Source organism: Oncorhynchus clarkii, unplaced genomic scaffold, assembly GCF_045791955.1.
Source record: "Oncorhynchus clarkii lewisi isolate Uvic-CL-2024 unplaced genomic scaffold, UVic_Ocla_1.0 unplaced_contig_1650_pilon_pilon, whole genome shotgun sequence".
NCBI classification, from domain to species: domain Eukaryota; kingdom Metazoa; phylum Chordata; class Actinopteri; order Salmoniformes; family Salmonidae; genus Oncorhynchus; species Oncorhynchus clarkii.
In genome coordinates, this window is record NW_027257952.1 from 351,186 (window position 1) to 370,418 (window position 19,233).

At 49.9% G+C, this 19,233-nt stretch overlaps 1 protein-coding gene across 1 annotated transcript; it reads left to right on the forward strand.

Moving 5' to 3' along the window:
* The first annotated feature begins 945 nt into the window (after positions 1-945).
* Positions 946-2,509, forward strand: LOC139394232 (uncharacterized). Its single transcript, XM_071142254.1, has 2 exons — positions 946-951; positions 1,226-2,509. The coding sequence occupies exons 1-2, from the start codon at positions 946-948 to the stop codon at positions 2,507-2,509; spliced, it is 1,290 nt and encodes a 429-aa protein (XP_070998355.1).
* Positions 2,510-19,233: the final 16,724 nt, after the last annotated feature.

Here is a 19,233-nt window from a genome sequence, read left to right on the forward strand (position 1 = left end):
CCTGGCACCGACTACCATCTCCAGTTCAAAGGCACTTCAATATTTTGTCTTGTCCATTCATACTCTGAATGGCACACATACGCACACCATGTCTCAATTGTCTCAAGGCTTAAAAATCCTTCCTTCAACCAGGTCTCCTCCCCTTCTTCTACAGTGATTGAAGTGGATTTAATAAGTGACATCTATCTATAAGGGATCATAGATTTCACCTGGATTCACCTGGTCAGTCTGTCATGGAAAGAGAATGTCTTCTTAATGTTTAGTATACTCTCTCTCTCTCTCTCTCTCTCTGTCTCTCTCTGTCTCTCGGTCTCTCACTGTCTCTGTCTCTCTCTCTCTGTCTGTCTCTCTCTCTCTCTGTCTCTCTCTCTCTCTGCCTGTATCTCTCTCTCTCTCTGTCTCTCTCTCTGTCTCTCTCTCTCTGTCTCTCTGTCTCTCTCTCGCTCTCTCTCTCTCTCTCCCCCTCTCTCTCTCTGTCTCTCTCTCTCTCTCTCTCTCTCTCATACACACACTTGGACGTGTTCCAACCTTTTCTGGGATCAGAGAAGAGAGAAGGTTCTGGTGCAGAGCCCATGGCAACACATCTGACTGTCCATCGACCCAGGAGAGAAGGGCTCAATCCCCCATGGCCACATATCTTACTTTCCATCGACAGAGGAGACAGAGGTTCAATTCTCCATGGCCATAACTCCTACCTCATCTCTCTAATTGGCTGCTTCATAATGTCAATTAAACATAACTCCTCCCTCCTCTCTCTAATTGGCTGTAACATGATGTCAATAAAACATGATTCCTACCTCCTCTCTCTAATTGGCTGTAACATGGTGTCAATAAAACATGATTCCTACCTCCTCTCTCTAATTGGCTGTAACATGATCACAATTAAACATCAAAATACAAAAAAAGGAATCTTTATTATAATTTTGTTTAATTATTGAAAAAAAAATGAAGGTAAAAAAAATCTATCCAAAAATAAAGTGACATTCAAAACCAATCCACCAAAACATCTGCAACACAATAACATGCCCCACTTGTTCACAATCAATACAAACATACTAACTGGCCTGTTGCCTGTCAGATCAATGCTGAGCTCACACGTCGACTGGAACTAGGAAACTCTGAAACCCCTGACCTGCCAAACGGCCGAACGTGATACAACTACAATCAGTCAACAAGTCGGAAAACCCAAGCCCCCCAGCCCCTACACCCCCCCCCCCTCCCCCAGTCCCCCCAGCCTTCCCAGTCAGCCCCTCCAGCACCCCCAGCCTCCACAGCCACTCACCCCCCCCCAGCCTCCCAGCCCCCCAGCACCCCCAGCCTTCCCAGCCACTCAGCCCCCCAAGCCTCCCAGGTCCCCTGCACCCCAGCACCCCCAGCCTCCCCAGCCACTCAGCCCCCCCAGCCTCCCAGCCCCCCTGCACCCCCAGCCACTCAGCCCCCCCAGCCTCCCAGCCCCCCAGCACCCCCAGCCTCCCCAGCCACTCAGCCCCCCCCAGCCACTCAGCCCCCCCAGCCACTCAGCCCCCCCAGCCACTCAGCCCCCCCAGCCTCCCCAGCCACTCAACCCCCCAAGCCTCCCAGGTCCCCTGCACCCCCAGCCACTCAGCCCCCCCAGCCTCCCAGCCCCCAGCACCCCCCCAGCAACCCCAGCCTCCCCAGCCACTCAGCCCCCCAAGCCTCCCAGGTCCCCTGCACCCCAGCACCCCCAGCCTCCCCAGCCACTCAGCCCCCCAGCCTCCCAGCCCCCCTGCACCCCCAGCCACTCAGCCTCCCCAGCATCCCAGCCCCCCAGCACCCCCAGCCTCCCCAGCCACTCAGCCCCCCCAGCCACTCAGCCCCCCCAGCCTCCCCAGCCACTCAGCCCCCCCAGCCTCCCCAGCCACTCAGCCCCCCAAGCCTCCCAGGTCCCCCAGCCCCCCAGCACCCCCAGCCTCCCCAGCCACTCAGCCCCCCCAGCCTCCCAGCCCCCCTGCACCCCCAGCCACTCAGCCCCCCCAGCCTCCCAGCCCCCCAGCACCCCCAGCCTCCCCAGCCACTCAGCCCCCCCAGCCACTCAGCCCACCCAGCCCACCCAGCCTCCCAGGTCCCCCAGCCCCCCAGCACCCCCAGCCTCCCCAGCCACTCAGCCCCCCCAGCCCTCCCAGCCCCCCCAGCCTCCCAGCCTCCCAGCCTACCAGCCTTCCAGCACCCCCAGCCTCCCAGCCTCCCAGGTCCCCCAGCACCCCAGGTCCCCCAGCCACTCAGCCTCCCAGCCTCCCAGCCGCCCCAGCCTCCTAGGTCCCCCAGCCCCCCAGCACCCCCAGCCTCCCCAGCCACTCAGCCCCCCCAGCCTCCCAGCCCCCCTGCACCCCCAGCCACTCAGCCCCCCCAGCCTCCCAGCTCCCCCAGCCCCCCAGCCTCCCAGCCCCCCAGCCTCCCAGCCTCCCAGCCTCCCCAGCCTCCCAGCCCCCCAGCCTCCCAGCCTCCCAGCCTCCCAGGCCCAAACGGCAGGCAAATGTACCTTAAGTAGCTGTCACCTCCATTCAAGTATCACTTCTTTGAGATGGTTCACTATATATACAGCAGTATGTGCACATCCCTTCAAATTAGTGGATTCGTCTATTTCAGCCACGCCCTTTGCTGACAGGTGCATACAATCAAGCACACAGCCATGCAATCTCCATAGAGTAACATTGGCAGTAGAATGACCCGTACTGAAGAGCTCAGTGACTTTCAACGTGGCACCGTCATAGGATGCCACCTTTCCAACAAGTCAGTTCGTCAAATTCCTGCCCTGCTATAACTGCTCCGGTTAACTGTAAGTGCTGTTATTGTGAAATGGAAACGTCTAGGAGCAACAACGGCTCAGCCGCGAAGTGGTAGGCCGCACAAACTCACAGAACGGGACCGCCGAGTGCTGAAGAGAGTAGCACGGCGTTAAAATTTGTCTGTCCTCGGTTGTAACTAAACTGGGTAAGTCGAGTCTGTTCTGTACCGTACCAGGTAGAGATGGTTCAGGTTGGAGTCGGGAGGGACAGACACGGGTCTATACCGTCCCAGGTAGAGATGGTTCCAGTTTGGAGTCGGGAGGGACAGACACTCGTCTATACCGTCCCAGGTAGAGATGGTTCAGGTTGGAGTCGGGAGGGACAGACACTGGTCTATACCGTACCAGGTAGAGATGGTTCAGGTTGGAGTCGGGAGGGACAGACACTGGTCTATACCGTCCCAGGTAGAGATGGTTCAGGTTGGAGTCGGGAGGGACAGACACTGGTCTATACCGTACCAGGTAGAGATGGTTCAGGTTGGAGTCGGGAGGGACAGACACTGGTCTATACCGTCCCAGGTAGAGATGGTTCAGGTTGGAGTCGGGAGGGACAGACACTGGTCTATACCGTCCCAGGTAGAGATGGTTCAGGTTGGAGTCGGGAGGGACAGACACTGGTCTATACCGTCCCAGGTAGAGATGGTTCAGGTTGGAGTCGGGAGGGACAGACACTGGTCTATACCGTCCCAGGTAGAGATGGTTCAGGTTGGAGTCGGGAGGACCAGACACTGGTCTATACCGTCCCAGGTAGAGATGGTTCAGGTTGGAGTCGGGAGGGACAGACACTGGTCTATACCGTCCCAGGTAGAGATGGTTCAGGTTGGAGTCGGGAGGACCAGACACTGGTCTATACCGTCCCAGGTAGAGATGGTTCAGGTTGGAGTCGGGAGGGACAGACACTGGTCTATACCGTCCCAGGTAGAGATGGTTCAGGTTGGAGTCGGGAGAGACAGACACTGGTCTATATCGTCCCAGGTAGAGATGGTTCAGGTTGGAGACGGGAGGACCAGACAGACACTGGTCTCTATACAATGAAAACTGTTGACACAACAGATACTGTCTGCTCTGAATTATTGGTATCTTTCATACTAATCTTAACCTTGTGACCCATTCTATATATCTGTTGTTTCGTCATGTCGGGTGAAACAGGGTGTATCTTGGCTATAAAAACAGGGTGTATCTTGGCTATAAAAACAGGGTGTATCTTGGCTATAAAAACAGGGTGTATCTTGGCTATAAAAACAGGGTGTATCTTGGCTATAAAAACAGGGTGTATCTTGGCTATAAAAAAAAATCTTTTTTTTGTCTCGGGGCTCTCAACGAATGAACTGAGAGTGAATCGTCGACCAGCCACGACCAGCCATCCTTATCGTAGAGCACTCAATCGATTCACTTTATTTTTGTGGTTGCGTTGTATTGACCTGCTCCGTTATTATTAAGTGATTAAAGATTATGTTTAAGTATAACTCTGACTAGTGTGATACGTTTGTCTCTACTCATTTGACAGTAAAGAAAAATGACCCACCACCACTTTCTGAATGCAGTGGAGTTAATGGGGCTATTTGTCCTTTCTGTTTCTCCAACAGAGACGAGACATTTCTGGGGGCATTACATGCATTCTGGCAGGAGGGTAGTAAATCCAGGACGGTAGTAAATCCTGGACGGTAGTAAATCCTGGACGGTAGTAAATCCTGGACGGTAGTAAATCCTGGACTGTAGTAAATCCTGGACGGTAGTAAATCCTGGACGGTAGTAAATCCTGGACTGTAGTAAATCCTGGACGGTAGTAAATCCTGGACGGTAGTAAATCCAGGACGGTAGTAAATCGAGGACTGAAGTAAATCCAGGACTGTAGTAAATCCAGGACTGTAGTAAATCGAGGACTGTAGTAAATCCAGGACTGTAGTAAATCCAGGACGGTAGTAAATCCAGGACTGTAGTAAATCCAGGACGGTAGTAAATCCAGGACTGTAGTAAATCCAGGATGGTAGTAAATCCTGGACGGTAGTAAATTGAGGACTGTAGTAAATCCAGGACTGTAGTAAATCCAGGACTGTAGTAAATCCAGGACGGTAGTAAATCCTGGACGGTAGTAAATCCAGGACGGTAGTAAATCCAGGACGGTAGTAAATCCTGGACGGTAGTAAATCCAGGACTGTAGTAAATCCAGGACGGTAGTAAATCCTGGACGGTAGTAAATCCAGGACGGTAGTAAATCCTGGACGGTAGTAAATCCTGGACAGTAGTAAATCCTGGACGGTAGTAAATCCAGGACTGTAGTAAATCGAGGACTGTAGTAAATCCAGGACTGTAGTAAATCCAGGACTGTAGTAAATCGAGGACTGTAGTAAATCCTGGACGATAGTAAATCCTGGACGGTAGTAAATCCAGGAGGGTAGTAAATCCAGGACGGTAGTAAATCCAGGACGGTAGTAAATCCTGGACGGTAGTAAATCCAGGACGGTAGTAAATCCTGGACAGTAGTAAATCCAGGACGATAGTAAATCCAGGACGGTAGTAAATCCTGGACGGTAGTAAATCCTGGACGGTAGTAAATCCTGGACGGTAGTAAATCCAGGACTGTAGTAAATCCAGGACGATAGTAAATCCTGGACGGTAGTAAATCCTGGACGGTAGTAAATCGAGGACTGTAGTAAATCCAGGACTGTAGTAAATCCAGGAGGGTAGTAAATCCAGGACTGTAGTAAATCCAGGACTGTAGTAAATCCAGGAGGGTAGTAAATCCAGGACTGTAGTAAATCCAGGACTGTAGTAAATCCAGGAGGGTAGTAAATCCAGGACTGTAGTAAATCCAGGACTGTAGTAAATCCAGGAGGGTAGTAAATCCTGGACGGTAGTAAATCCAGGACTGTAGAAAATCCAGGACGGTAGTAAATCCTGGACGGTAGTAAATCCAGGACGGTAGTAAATCCTGGATGGTAGTAAATCCAGGACTGTAGTAAATCCAGGACTGTAGTAAATCCTGGACGGTAGTAAATCCAGGACTGTAGAAAATCCAGGAGGGTAGTAAATCCAGGACTGTATTAAATCCAGGCGGGTAGTAAATCCAGGACTGTAGTAAATCCAGGAGGGTTGTAAATCCAGGACTGTAGTAAATCCAGGACTGTGGTAAATCCAGGAGGGTAGTAATTCCAGGACTGTAGTAAATCCAGGACTGCAGTAAATCCAGGACTGTAGTAAATCCAGGACTGTGGTAAATCCAGGAGGGTAGTAAATTCAGGAGGGTATTAAATCAAGGAGGGTAGTAAATCCAGGACTGTAGTAAATCCAGGAGGTAGTAAATCCAGGACTGTAGTAAATCCAGGAGGCTAATAAATCCAGGAGGGTAGTAAATCCAAGAGGGTATTAAATCCAGGACTGTAGTAAATCCAGGACTGTAGTAAATCCAGGAGGTAGTAAATCCTGGACTGTAGTAAATCCAGGAGGGTAATAAATCCAGGACTGTAGTAAATCCAGGACTGTAGTAAATCCAGGAGGGCAGTAAATCCAGGACTGTAGTAAATCCAGGACTGTAGTAAATCCAGGAGGGAAATAAACCCAGGAGGGTAGTAAATCCAGAACTGTAGTAAATCCAGGAGGGTATTAAATCCAGGACAGTAGTGAATCCAGGACAGTAGTAAATCCAGGACAGTAGTGAATCCAGGACAGTAGTAAATCCAGGACAGTAGTAAATCCAGGAGGGTAGTAAATCCAGGACTGTAGTAAATCCAGGAGGGTAGTAAATCCAGGACTGTAGTAAATCTAGGACTGTGATATATCCAGGACTGTAGTAAATCCAGGAGGGTAGTAAATTCAGGAGGGTAATAAATCCAGGACCGTAGTAAATCCAGGACTGTAGTAAATCCAGGAGGGTATTAAATCCAGGACTATAGTAAATCCAGGACTATAGTAAATCCAGAACGGTAGTAAATCCAGGACTGTAGTAAATCCAGGACTGTAGGAAATCCAAGAGGTTAGGAAATCCAGGAGGGTATTAAATCCAGGACTGTAGTAAATCCAGGAGGGTAGGACATCCAGGAGGGTGTTAAATCCAGGACTGTAGTAAATCCAGGAGGGTAGTAAATCCACGACTGTAGTAAATCCAGGAGTGTAGTAGATCCAGGAGGGTAGTAAATCCAGGACTGTAGTAAATCCAGGAGGATAGTAAATCCAGGACTGTAGTAAATCCAGGAGGGTAGTAAATCCAGGAGGGTAGTAAATCCAGGACTGTAGTAAATCCAGGACTGTAGTAAATCCAGAACTGTAATAAATCCAGGACTGTAGTAAATCCAGGACTGTAGGAAATCCAGAACTGTAACAAATCCAGGAGGGTACTAAATCCAGGAGGGTAGTAAATCCAGGAGGGTAATAAATCCAGGAGGGTAGTAAATGTTATGAATTATCTTCAATTGCAGTAGTTTACTAAATGTCTTCGGTTGTAGGAGCGGATGTGAACATTTGTACATATCTGTGACCAACGGTTCTCCTCAGTTCTTCATTCAGATCACGCTCTCATTTCTACCTTATTAGGTTTTGAACTATCAGGTAGACTTTCAATCCACCATTGATATAACTTAGTAATTCATTTCTTTAGTGTAGCAGCTGTTGCCAAATGCCTTTGGTGCCCCATGCCTTTGGTGCTAGATGCCTTTGGTGCCAGATGCCTTTGGTGCCAGATGTATTTGGTGCCAGATGCCTTCGGTGCCAGATGTCTTTGGTGCTAGATATTTTCGTGCCAGATGCCTTTGGTGCCAGGTGTATTTAGTGCCAGATGCTTTTGGTGCTAGATGCCCTTGGTGCCAGATGCCTTTGGTGCCAGATACCTTTGGTGCCAGATGCCTTTGGTGCTAGATGCCTTTGGTGCCAGATGCCTTTGGTGCTAGATGCCTTTGGTTCCAGATGCCTTTGGTTCATTCAGATTTCTGAGTTGTAAGAATTTAAAGAAATTGGCCTTAAAAGAATCTAAATCTTTCTTGTAAATGATTGGATGACAGCAGACAGCCGTCATAGTACACATGCTCTACATACATGATGTCACTTCGGAACCAGGACTTAAAGGTGTTTCCATTAAACGCTGGAGATTAGGTGGGGTTATTCCAGATAGGGTTGCCTGGCGATGAGGTGGGGTTATTCCAGATAGGGCTGCCTGGAAATGAGGTGGGGCTGCCTGGAGATTAGGTGGGGTTATTCCAGATAGGGCTGCCTGGCGATGAGATGGGGTTATTCCAGATAGGACTGCCTGGCGATGAGGTGGGGTTATTCCAGATAGGGTTGCCTGGCGATGAGGTGGGGTTATTCCAGATAGGGTTGCCTGGCGATGAGGTGGGGTTATTCTAGATAGGGCTGCCTGGAGATGAGGTGGGGTTATTCCAATTAGGACTGCCTAGAGATTAGGTGGGGTTATTCCATATAGGACTGCCTGGAGATTAGGTGGGGTTATTCCAGATTGGGCTGCCTGGAGATTAGGTGGGGTTATTCCAGATTGGGTTGCCTGGAGATTAGGTGGGGTTATTCTAGATAGGGCTGCCTGGGGATGAGATGGGGTTATTCCAGATTGGGTTGCCTGGGGATGAGATGGGGTTATTCCAGATTGTGTTGCCTGGTGATTAGGTGGGGTTATTCCAGATTGGGCTGCCTGGTGATTAGATGGGGTTATTCCAGATTGGGCTGCCTGGTGATTAGATGGGGTTATTCCAGATTGGGCTGCCTGGCAATGAGATGGGGTTATTCCAGATAGGGCTGCCTGGGGATGAGATGGGGTTATTCCAGATTGTGTTGCCTGGTGATTAGGTGGGGTTATTCCAGATTGGGTTGCCTGGTGATTAGGTGGGGTTATTCCAGATTGGGCTGCCTGGGGATGAGATGGGGTTATTCCAGATAGGGCTGCCTGGGGATGAGATGGGGTTATTCCAGATTGTGTTGCCTGGTGATTAGGTGGGGTTATTCCAGATTGGGTTGCCTGGTGATTAGGTGGGGTTATTCCAGATTGGGTTGCCTGGTGATTAGGTGGGGTTATTCTAGATAGGGCTGCCTGGGGATGAGATGGGGTTATTCCAGATTGGGTTGCCTGGTGATTAGGTGGGGTTATTCCAGATAGGGTTGCCTGGCAATGAGATGCCTTTATGGTTTATTTACTCCTCCATGTACAAGGATAGTCTCCTGTCCATTTGTTGTGACGACAGTTGTCCAGCCCAGTGGAGACAGTTGTCCAGCCCAGTAGAGACAGTTGTCCAGGTCAGTGGAGACAGTTGTCCAGCCCAGTAGAGACAGTTGTCCAGCCCAGTGGAGACAGTTGTCCAGCCCAGTGGAGACAGTTGTCCAGCCCAGTGGAGACAGTGGTACAGCCCAGTGGAGACAGTTGTCCAGCCCAGTGGAGACAGTTGTCCAACCCAGTGGAGACAGTTGTCCAGCCCAGTAGAGACAGTTGTCCAGGTCAGTGGAGACAGTTGTCCAGCCCAGTGGAGACAGTTGTCAAGCCCAGTGGAGACAGCTGTCCAGCCCAGTGGAGACAGTTGTCCAGCCCAGTGGAGACAGTTGTCCAGGTCAGTGGAGACAGTTGTCCAGGTCAGTGGAGACAGTTGTCCAGCCCAGTAGAGACAGTTGTCCAGCCCAGTAAATACAGTTGTCCAGGTCAGTGGAGACAGTTGTCCAGCCCAGTAGAGACAGTTGTCCAGCCCAGTGGAGACAGTTGTCCAGGTCAGTGGAGACAGTTGTCCAGCCCAGTAGAGACAGTTGTCCAGCCCAGTAAAGACAGTTGTCCAGGTCAGTGGAGACAGTTGTCCAGCCCAGTATAGACAGTTGTCCAGCCCAGTAAAGACAGTTGTCCAGCCCAGTATAGACAGTTGTCCAGCCCAGTGGAGACAGTTGTCCAGCCCAGTAGAGACAGTTGTCCAGGTCAGTGGAGACAGTTGTCCAGCCCAGTATAGACAGTTGTCCAGCCCAGTATAGACAGTTGTCCAGCCCAGTGGAGACAGTTGTCCAGCCCAGTAGAGACAGTTGTCCAGCCCAGTGGAGACAGTTGTCCAGCCCAGTGGAGACAGTTGTCCAGCCCAGTAGAGACAGTTGTCCAGCCCAGTATAGACAGTTGTCCAGCCCAGTGGAGACAGTTGTCCAGCCCAGTATAGACAGTTGTCCAGCCCAGTGGAGACAGTGGTACAGCCCAGTGGAGACAGTTGTCCAGCCCAGTGGAGACAGTTGTCCAGCCCAGTGGAGAGAGTTGTCCAGCCCAGTGGAGAGAGTTGTCCATCCCAGTGAAGACAGTTGTCCAGCCCAGTGGAGACAGTTGTCCAGGTGTGGATAGACAGAATATCATCTGGTCAACAGCAGTCCACCATACAGGGTAAAGGACTCTGGTCAACAGTAGTCCCCCCGTACAGGGTAAAGGACTCTGGTCAACAGTAGTCCATACAGGGTAAAGGACTCTGGTCAACAGTAGTCCACAGTACAGGGTAAAGGACTCTGGTCAACAGTAGTCCATACAGGGTAAAGGACTCTGGTCAACAGTAGTCCATACAGGGTAAAGGACTCTGGTGAACAGTAGTCCATACAGGGTAAAGGACTCTGGTCAACAGTAGTCCACCATACAGGGTAAAGGACTCTGGTCAACAGTAGTCCACCGTACAGGGTAAAGGACTCTGGTCAACAGTAGTCCATACAGGGTAAAGGACTCTGGTCAACAGTAGTCCACCATACAGGGTAAAGGACTCTGGTCAACAGTAGTCCACCATACAGGGTAAAGGACTCTGGTCAACAGTAGTCCATACAGGGTAAAGGACTCTGGTCAACAGTAGTCCCCCCGTACAGGGTAAAGGACTCTGGTCAACAGTAGTCCCCCCGTACAGGGTAAAGGACTCTGGTCAACAGTAGTCCACCATACAGGGTAAAGGACTCTTGTCAACAGTAGTCCACCGTACAGGGTAAAGGACTCTGGTCAACAGTAGTCCCCCCGTACAGGGTAAAGGACTCTGGTCAACAGTAGTCCATACAGGGTAAAGGACTCTGGTCAACAGTAGTCCACCATACAGGGTAAAGGACTCTGGTCAACAGTAGTCCCCCCGTACAGGGTAAAGGACTCTGGTCAACAGTAGTCCACCATACAGGGTAAAGGACTCTGGTCAACAGTAGTCCACCATACAGGTTAAAGGACTCTGGTCAACAGTAGTCCATACAGGGTAAAGGACTCTGGTCAACAGTAGTCCCCCCGTACAGGGTAAAGGACTCTGGTGAACAGTAGTCCACCATACAGGGTAAAGGACTCTGTTCAACAGTAGTCCCCCCGTACAGGGTAAAGGACTCTGGTGAACAGTAGTCCACCATACAGGGTAAAGGACTCTGTTCAACAGTAGTCCCCCCGTACAGGGTAAAGGACTCTGGTCAACAGTAGTCCATACAGGGTAAAGGACTCTGGTCAACAGTAGTCCATACAGGGTGAAGGACTCTGGTCAACAGTAGTCCATACAGGGTAAAGGACTCTGGTCAACAGTAGTCCACCATACAGGGTAAAGGACTCTGGTCAACAGTAGTCCACCATACAGGATAAAGGACTCTGGTCAACAGTAGTCGATACAGGGTAAAGGACTCTGGTCAACAGTAGTCCACCATACAGGGTAAAGGACTCTGGTCAACAGTAGTCCACCATACAGGGTAAAGGACTCTGGTCAACAGTAGTCCATACAGGGTAAAGGACTCTGGTCAACAGTAGTCCACCATACAGGGTAAAGGACTCTGGTCAACAGTAGTCCATACAGGGTAAAGGACTCTGGTCAACAGTAGTCCATACAGGGTAAAGGACTCTGGTCAACAGTAGTCCACCATACAGGGTAAAGGACTCTGGTCAACAGTAGTCCATACAGGGTAAAGGACTCTGGTCAACAGTAGTCCATACAGGGTAAAGGACTCTGGTCAACAGTACTCCACCATACAGGGTAAAGGACTCTGGTCAACAGTAGTCCACCATACAGGGTAAAGGACTCTGGTCAACAGTAGTCCGTACAGGGTAAAGGACTCTGGTCAACAGTAGTCCATACAGGGTAAAGGACTCTGGTCAACAGTAGTCCACCATACAGGGTAAAGGACTCTGGTCAACAGTAGTCCACCATACAGGGTAAAGGACTCTGGTCAACAGTAGTCCATACAGGGTAAAGGACTCTGGTCAACAGTAGTCCCCCCGTACAGGGTAAAGGACTCTGGTCAACAGTAGTCCCCCCGTACAGGGTAAAGGACTCTGGTCAACAGTAGTCCATACAGGGTAAAGGACTCTGGTCAACAGTAGTCCATACAGGGTAAAGGACTCTGGTCAACAGTAGTCCATACAGGGTAAAGGACTCTGGTCAACAGTAGTCCATACAGGGTAAAGGACTCTGGTCAACAGTAGTCCACCATACAGGGTAAAGGACTCTGGTCAACAGTAGTCCATACAGGGTAAAGGACTCTGGTCAACAGTAGTCCACCATACAGGGTAAAGGACTCTGGTCAACAGTAGTCCACAGTACAGGGTAAAGGGTGTCATTTGGTAAGCAACCGTTCTGTATTTCCAGAGGGTCAACATTACGACAGTTCTATATATGTGTATATATATTTTCTATATACAATATTTCTACGTTAAACATCACACAACATTGTGGTCTAAGAAACATGAATCCCGCTCACCGCCCAGGTCTAATCCAATCAGCACTCTGCGTTTGTGTCATTAGGTATTCTGAGATTCTCATTTGACCTTTACATCTCCTCAGAGGATGATGTTATTGCAAGTGACATTCCTTCACACGCACACACACACACACACACACACACACACACACATACACACACACACACACAGACACACACACACACGCACACACACGCACACACACTTACACACACACACACACACGCACACACACATACACACACACACACACACACACAGACACACACCACACACGCACGCACACACACACACACACAGACACACACACACACACCACACACGCACGCACACACACACACACACACAGACACACACACACACCACACACGCACGCACTCACGCAAGCACACACACACACACACACACACACACACACACACACACACACACACACACACACACACACACACACACACACACAGACACACACACACACACACACACAGCCAGGTGACCTGCTGTACCATACACACTGTGCTCCCTGACATCTCTATTCCATGTCCAGTCTGAATACATAGAACACTGTGTACAGATTCCTCCCTCCCTCTTCTCCCTCTCTCTCTCTCCCTCCCTCCCTCACCCTCTTCCTATCTCCCTCCCTCCCTCTTCTGCCTGCCTGCCTCCCTCCCTCCCTCCCTCCCCCTCTTCCTTCCTTTCTTCCTCCCTCCCTCCCTCCCTCATCCTCTTCCCCACTTTCTCCATCCTTCCCCTCTCTCTCTACCCTCATCCCTTCCCACCATCAGTACCCCCCCCACCCCACCCCATCTCTCTCTACCCCCATCATTCCCCCTCTCTACCACCCTCCTTCTCTCTCTCTACCCCATTCCCTTCCCACCATCAGTATCTCCCCATCCATCCCTCCCCCTCTCTCTACCCCCATCATTCCCCCTCTCTACCCCCCCCCCCCCCCCTCTCTAGTTCCCATTAGTTTCTGCCAAGGCAGCAGCTACTCTTCTTGGGGTTTATTATGGATCCCCATTAGTTCCTGCCAAGGCAGCAGCTACTCTTCCTGGGGTTTATTATGGATCCCCATTAGTTCCTGCCAAGGCAGCAGCTACTCTTCCTGGGGTTTATTATGGATCCCCATTAGTTCCTGCCAAGGAAACAGCTACTCTTCCTGGGGTTTATTATGGATCCACATTAGTTCCTGTCAAAGCAGCAGCTACTCTTCCTGGGGTTTATTATGGATCCCCTTTAGTTCCTGCCAAGGCAGCAGCTACTCTTCCTGGGGTTTATTATGGATCCCCATTAATTCCTGCCAAGGCAGCAGCTACTCTTCTTGGGGTTTATTAGGGATCCCCATTAGTTCCTGCCAAGGCAGCATTGTACCCAAACATGAACGGCGTCCTCGTCATTATCTTATGCCTCATTATATTATATTATATATCATAATATGATATATAATAATATAATGTTCATTATAGCTGAATAATGAGCCAGTCACGGGGTCCCATCCTGTCGTCTTGTTTCATGTTTTATTACTCGCAGGTAGGACTATACGGGATACGCGCGGGATACATCGTCCAACGAAATACCTACTCGCTCCCCTTGTGTTTTGGGTTTGATCTTTATTGAAGAAGTCTTGGAGCTTCCTTGGTGGAAAAACGTGCCTGTTGTGTTCTGGAAAATGTCCAGATGTGTTTTGCCGGTTGGATGAAGCCGCATCTCCTCAAGCTCAGTTAGCGTAGCTGGGATCTCACCTAGTCGTAGGTCTCCCTCTGTTTCGGCAGTTCGTCACTCACCTCAGGTCTGGGTAGATGGGTAGATGCGGATCCTCTTCCCTGCATAGATCGGACCCCCCGGACTCCGCTTGACCTCAAAGCTGTGGATCCCTCCAGACAATCACTCAGCGAGAGCGGTTACACATCTTTATATTGCAGAAGTGGCATATCTGCCCTGTCTTAATACTGTCTTTGGACACGTCCCGAGAGGATCACTATTGTCAAGTGGTCGACCATCGTTGGTCAACGCCTTCCATAGTATTGTAACGACCCTGGGTTTATAAGCGCATTATTGGCTGCATTATGGGAATTAAAAATGATTAGACTCGGCACCAACAACAGACTTTACCCCTGGACTTTGGTCTAGAGTCGGTCTCTTCAGCCTTACCCTCTCAAACGACCCCTTCGGTCTGTAGTTAGTCTCTTCTGCCTTACCCCCTCAAACGACCCCTTCGGTCTGTAATTAGTCTCTTCAGCCTTACCCCCTCAAATGACCCCTTTGGTCTGTAGTTAGTCTCTTCAGCCGTACGCCCTCAAACGACCCCTTTGGTCTAGAGTCGGTCTCTTCAGCCTTACCCCCTCAAACGACCCCTTTGGTCTAGAGTCTGTCTCTTCAGCTTTATCCCCTCAAACGACCCCTTTGGTCTAGAGTCGGTCTCTTCAGCCTTACCCCCTCAAACGACCCCTTTGGTCTAGAGTCTGTCTCTTCAGCCTTACCCCCTCAAACGACCCCTTTGGTCTAGAGTCTGTCTCTTCAGCTTTATCCCCTCAAACGACCCCTTTGGTCTAGAGTCTGTCTCTTCAGCTTTATCCCCTCAAACGACCCCTTTGGTCTAGAGTCTGTCTCTTCAGCCTTACCCCCTCAAACGACCCCTTTGGTCTAGAGTCTGTCTCTTCAGCCTTACCCCCTCAAACGACCCCTTTGGTCTAGAGTCTGTCTCTTCAGCCTTACCCCCTCAAACGACCCCTTTGGTCTAGAGTCTGTCTCTTCAGCTTTATCCCCTCAAACGACCCCTTTGGTCTAGAGTCTGTCTCTTCAGCCTTACCCCCTCAAACGACCCCTTTGGTCTAGAGTCTGTCTCTTCAGCCTTACCCCCTCAAACGACCCCTTTGGTCTAGAGTCTGTCTCTTCAGCTTTATCCCCTCAAACGACCCCTTTGGTCTAGAGTCTGTCTCTTCAGCCTTACCCCCTCAAACGACCCCTTTGGTCTAGAGTCTGTCTCTTCAGCCTTACCCCCTCAAACGACCCCTTTGGTCTAGAGTCTGTCTCTTCAGCCTTACCCCCTCAAACGACCCCTTTGGTCTAGAGTCTGTCTCTTCAGCTTTATCCCCTCAAACGACCCCTTTGGTCTAGAGTCTGTCTCTTCAGCCTTACCCCCTCAAACGACCCCTTTGGTCTAGAGTCTGTCTCTTCAGCCTTACCCCCTCAAACGACCCCTTTGGTCTAGAGTCTGTCTCTTCAGCCTTACCCCCTCAAACGACCCCTTTGGTCTAGAGTCTGTCTCTTCAGCCTTACCCCCTCAAACGACCCCTTTGGTCTAGAGTCTGTCTCTTCAGCCTTACCCCCTCAAACGACCCCTTTGGTCTAGAGTCTGTCTCTTCAGCCTTACCCCCTCAAACGACCCCTTTGGTCTAGAGTCTGTCTCTTCAGCCTTACCCCCTCAAACGACCCCTTTGGTCTAGAGTCTGTCTCTTCAGCCTTACCCCCTCAAACGACCCCTTTGGTCTAGAGTCTGTCTCTTCAGCCTTACCCCCTCAAACGACCCCTTTGGTCTAGAGTCTGTCTCTTCAGCTTTATCCCCTCAAACGACCCCTTTGGTCTAGAGTCTGTCTCTTCAGCTTTATCCCCTCAAACGACCCCTTTGGTCTAGAGTCTGTCTCTTCAGCCTTACCCCCTCAAACGACCCCTTTGGTCTAGAGTCTGTCTCTTCAGCCTTACCCCCTCAAACGACCCCTTTGGTCTAGAGTCTGTCTCTTCAGCTTTATCCCCTCAAACGACCCCTTTGGTCTAGAGTCTGTCTCTTCAGCCTTACCCCTCAAACGACCCCTTTGGTCTAGAGTCTGTCTCTTCAGCCTTACCCCCTCAAACGACCCCTTTGGTCTAGAGTCTGTCTCTTCAGCCTTACCCCCTCAAACGACCCCTTTGGTCTAGAGTCTGTCTCTTCAGCCTTACCCCCTCAAACGACCCCTTTGGTCTAGAGTCTGTCTCTTCAGCCTTACCCCCTCAAACGACCCCTTTGGTCTAGAGTCTGTCTCTTCAGCCTTACCCCCTCAAACGACCCCTTTGGTCTAGAGTCTGTCTCTTCAGCCTTACCCCCTCAAACGACCCCTTTGGTCTAGAGTCTGTCTCTTCAGCCTTACCCCCTCAAACGACCCCTTTGGTCTAGAGTCTGTCTCTTCAGCCTTACCCCCTCAAACGACCCCTTTGGTCTAGAGTCTGTCTCTTCAGCTTTATCCCCTCAAACGACCCCTTTGGTCTAGAGTCTGTCTCTTCAGCTTTATCCCCTCAAACGACCCCTTTGGTCTAGAGTCTGTCTCTTCAGCCTTACCCCCTCAAACGACCCCTTTGGTCTAGAGTCTGTCTCTTCAGCTTTACCCCCTCAAACGACCCCTTTGGTCTAGAGTCTGTCTCTTCAGCTTTACCCCCTCAAACGACCCCTTTGGTCTAGAGTCTGTCTCTTCAGCTTTACCCCCTCAAACGACCCCTTTGGTCTAGAGTCTGTCTCTTCAGCTTTACCCCCTCAAACGACCCCTTTGGTCTAGAGTCTGTCTCTTCAGCTTTACCCCCTCAAACGACCCCTTTGGTCTAGAGTCTGTCTCTTCAGCTTTACCCCCTCAAACGACGCCTTTGGTCTAGAGTCTGTCTCTTCAGCTTTACCCCCTCAAACGACCCCTTTGGTCTAGAGTCTGTCTCTTCAGCTTTACCCCCTCAAACGACGCCTTTGGTCTAGAGTCTGTCTCTTCAGCTTTACCCCCTCAAACGACCCCTTTGGTCTAGAGTCTGTCTCTTCAGCTTTACCCCCTCAAACGACGCCTTTGGTCTAGAGTCTGTCTCTTCAGCTTTACCCCCTCAAACGACCCCTTTGGTCTAGAGTCTGTCTCTTCAGCTTTACCCCCTCAAACGACCCCTTTGGTCTAGAGTCTGTCTCTTCAGCCTTACCCCCTCAAACGACCCCTTTGGTCTAGAGTCTGTCTCTTCAGCTTTACCCCCTCAAACGACCCCTTTGGTCTAGAGTCTGTCTCTTCAGCTTTATCCCCTCAAACGACCCCTTTTGGTCTAGAGTCTGTCTCTTCAGCTTTATCCCCTCAAACGACCCCTTTTGGTGTTACTTTCTTTTTTTATATATATTTTTATTTTCTCCCTTTTTATTTTATTTTTTTACAAACAAATATCAACAAACTAAAGAGGAATAGAAACTATTTACATCGTTAGTTGTTACGGTACAGAGTCAATGTGGAGACTATATACAGGGTGTTACGGTACAGAGTCAATGTGGAGACTATATACAGGGTGTTACGGTACAGAGTCAATGTGGAGACTATATACAGGGTGTTATGATACAGAGTCAATGTGGAGCCTATATACAGGGGGTACCGGTACAGAGTCAATGTGGAGGCTATATACAGGGGGTACCAGTACAGAGTCAATGTGGAGGCTATATACAGGGGGTACCGGTACAGAGTCAATGTGGAGGCTATATACAGGGGGTACCAGTACAGAGTCAATGTGGAGGCTATATACAGGGTATTACGGTACAGAGTCAATGTGGAGGCTATATACAGTGGGTTACGGTACAGAGTCAATGTGGAGGCTATATACAGGGTGTTACGGTACAGAGTCAATGTGGAGGCTATATACAGGGTGTTACGGTACAGAGTCAATGTGGAGGCAATATACAGGGTGTTACGGTACAGATTCAATGTGGAGGCTATATACAGGGGGTACCGGTACAGAGTCAATGTGGAGACTATATACAGGGTGTTACGGTACAGAGTCAATGTGGAGGCTATATACAGGGTATTACGTACAGAGTCAGTGTAGAGGCTATATACAGGGGGTACCGTTACAGAGTCAATGTTGAGGCTATATACAGGGGGTACCAGTACAGAGTCAATGTGGAGGCTATATACAGGGTGTTACGGTACAGAGTCAATGTGGAGGCTATACACAGGTGGTACCGGTACAGAGTCAATGTGGAGGTTATATACAGGTTGTTACGGTACAGAGTCAATGTGGAGACTATATACAGGGTATTACGGTACAGAGTCAATGTGGAGGCTATATACAGGGGGTTACGGTACAGAGTCAATGTGGAGGCTATATACAGGGGGTACCGGTACAGAGTCAATGTGGAGGCTATATACAGGGTATTATGGTACAGAGTCAATGTGGAGGCTATATACAGGGTGTTACGGTACAGAGTCAATGTGGAGGCTATATACAGGGTATTACGGTACAGAGTCAATGTGGAGGCTATATACAGGGGGTACCGGTACAGAGTCAATGCGGAGGCTATATACAGGGGGTACCGGTACAGAGTCAATGTCTGGGGGCTATATACAGGGGGAACCGGTACAGAGTCAATGTGGAGACTATATACAGGGGGTACCGGTACAGAGTCAATGTGGAGGCTATATACAGGGGGTACCGGTACAGAGTCAGTGTGGAGGCTATATACAGGGGGTACCGGTACAGAGTCAATGTGGAGGCTATATACATATATACAGGGGGTACCAGTACAGAGTCAATGTGGAGGCTATATACAGGGGGTACTGGTACAGAGTCAATGTGGAGGCTATAAACAGGGTATTACGGTACAGAGTCAATGTCTGGGGGCACAAGTTAAATTGGCAGTTGAATTAAATATCCCACATCTTCCTCAATGTCATCATTTCGGGAAATAAATAATTATATCAAAACCATTAAAATTGTACAACCTGTCCTGTTTTCTTCGTAAACAAAGTGTTGTACGTCAATCCCCCCCCAAAATTATCCTATAAATAAAACAACAAAC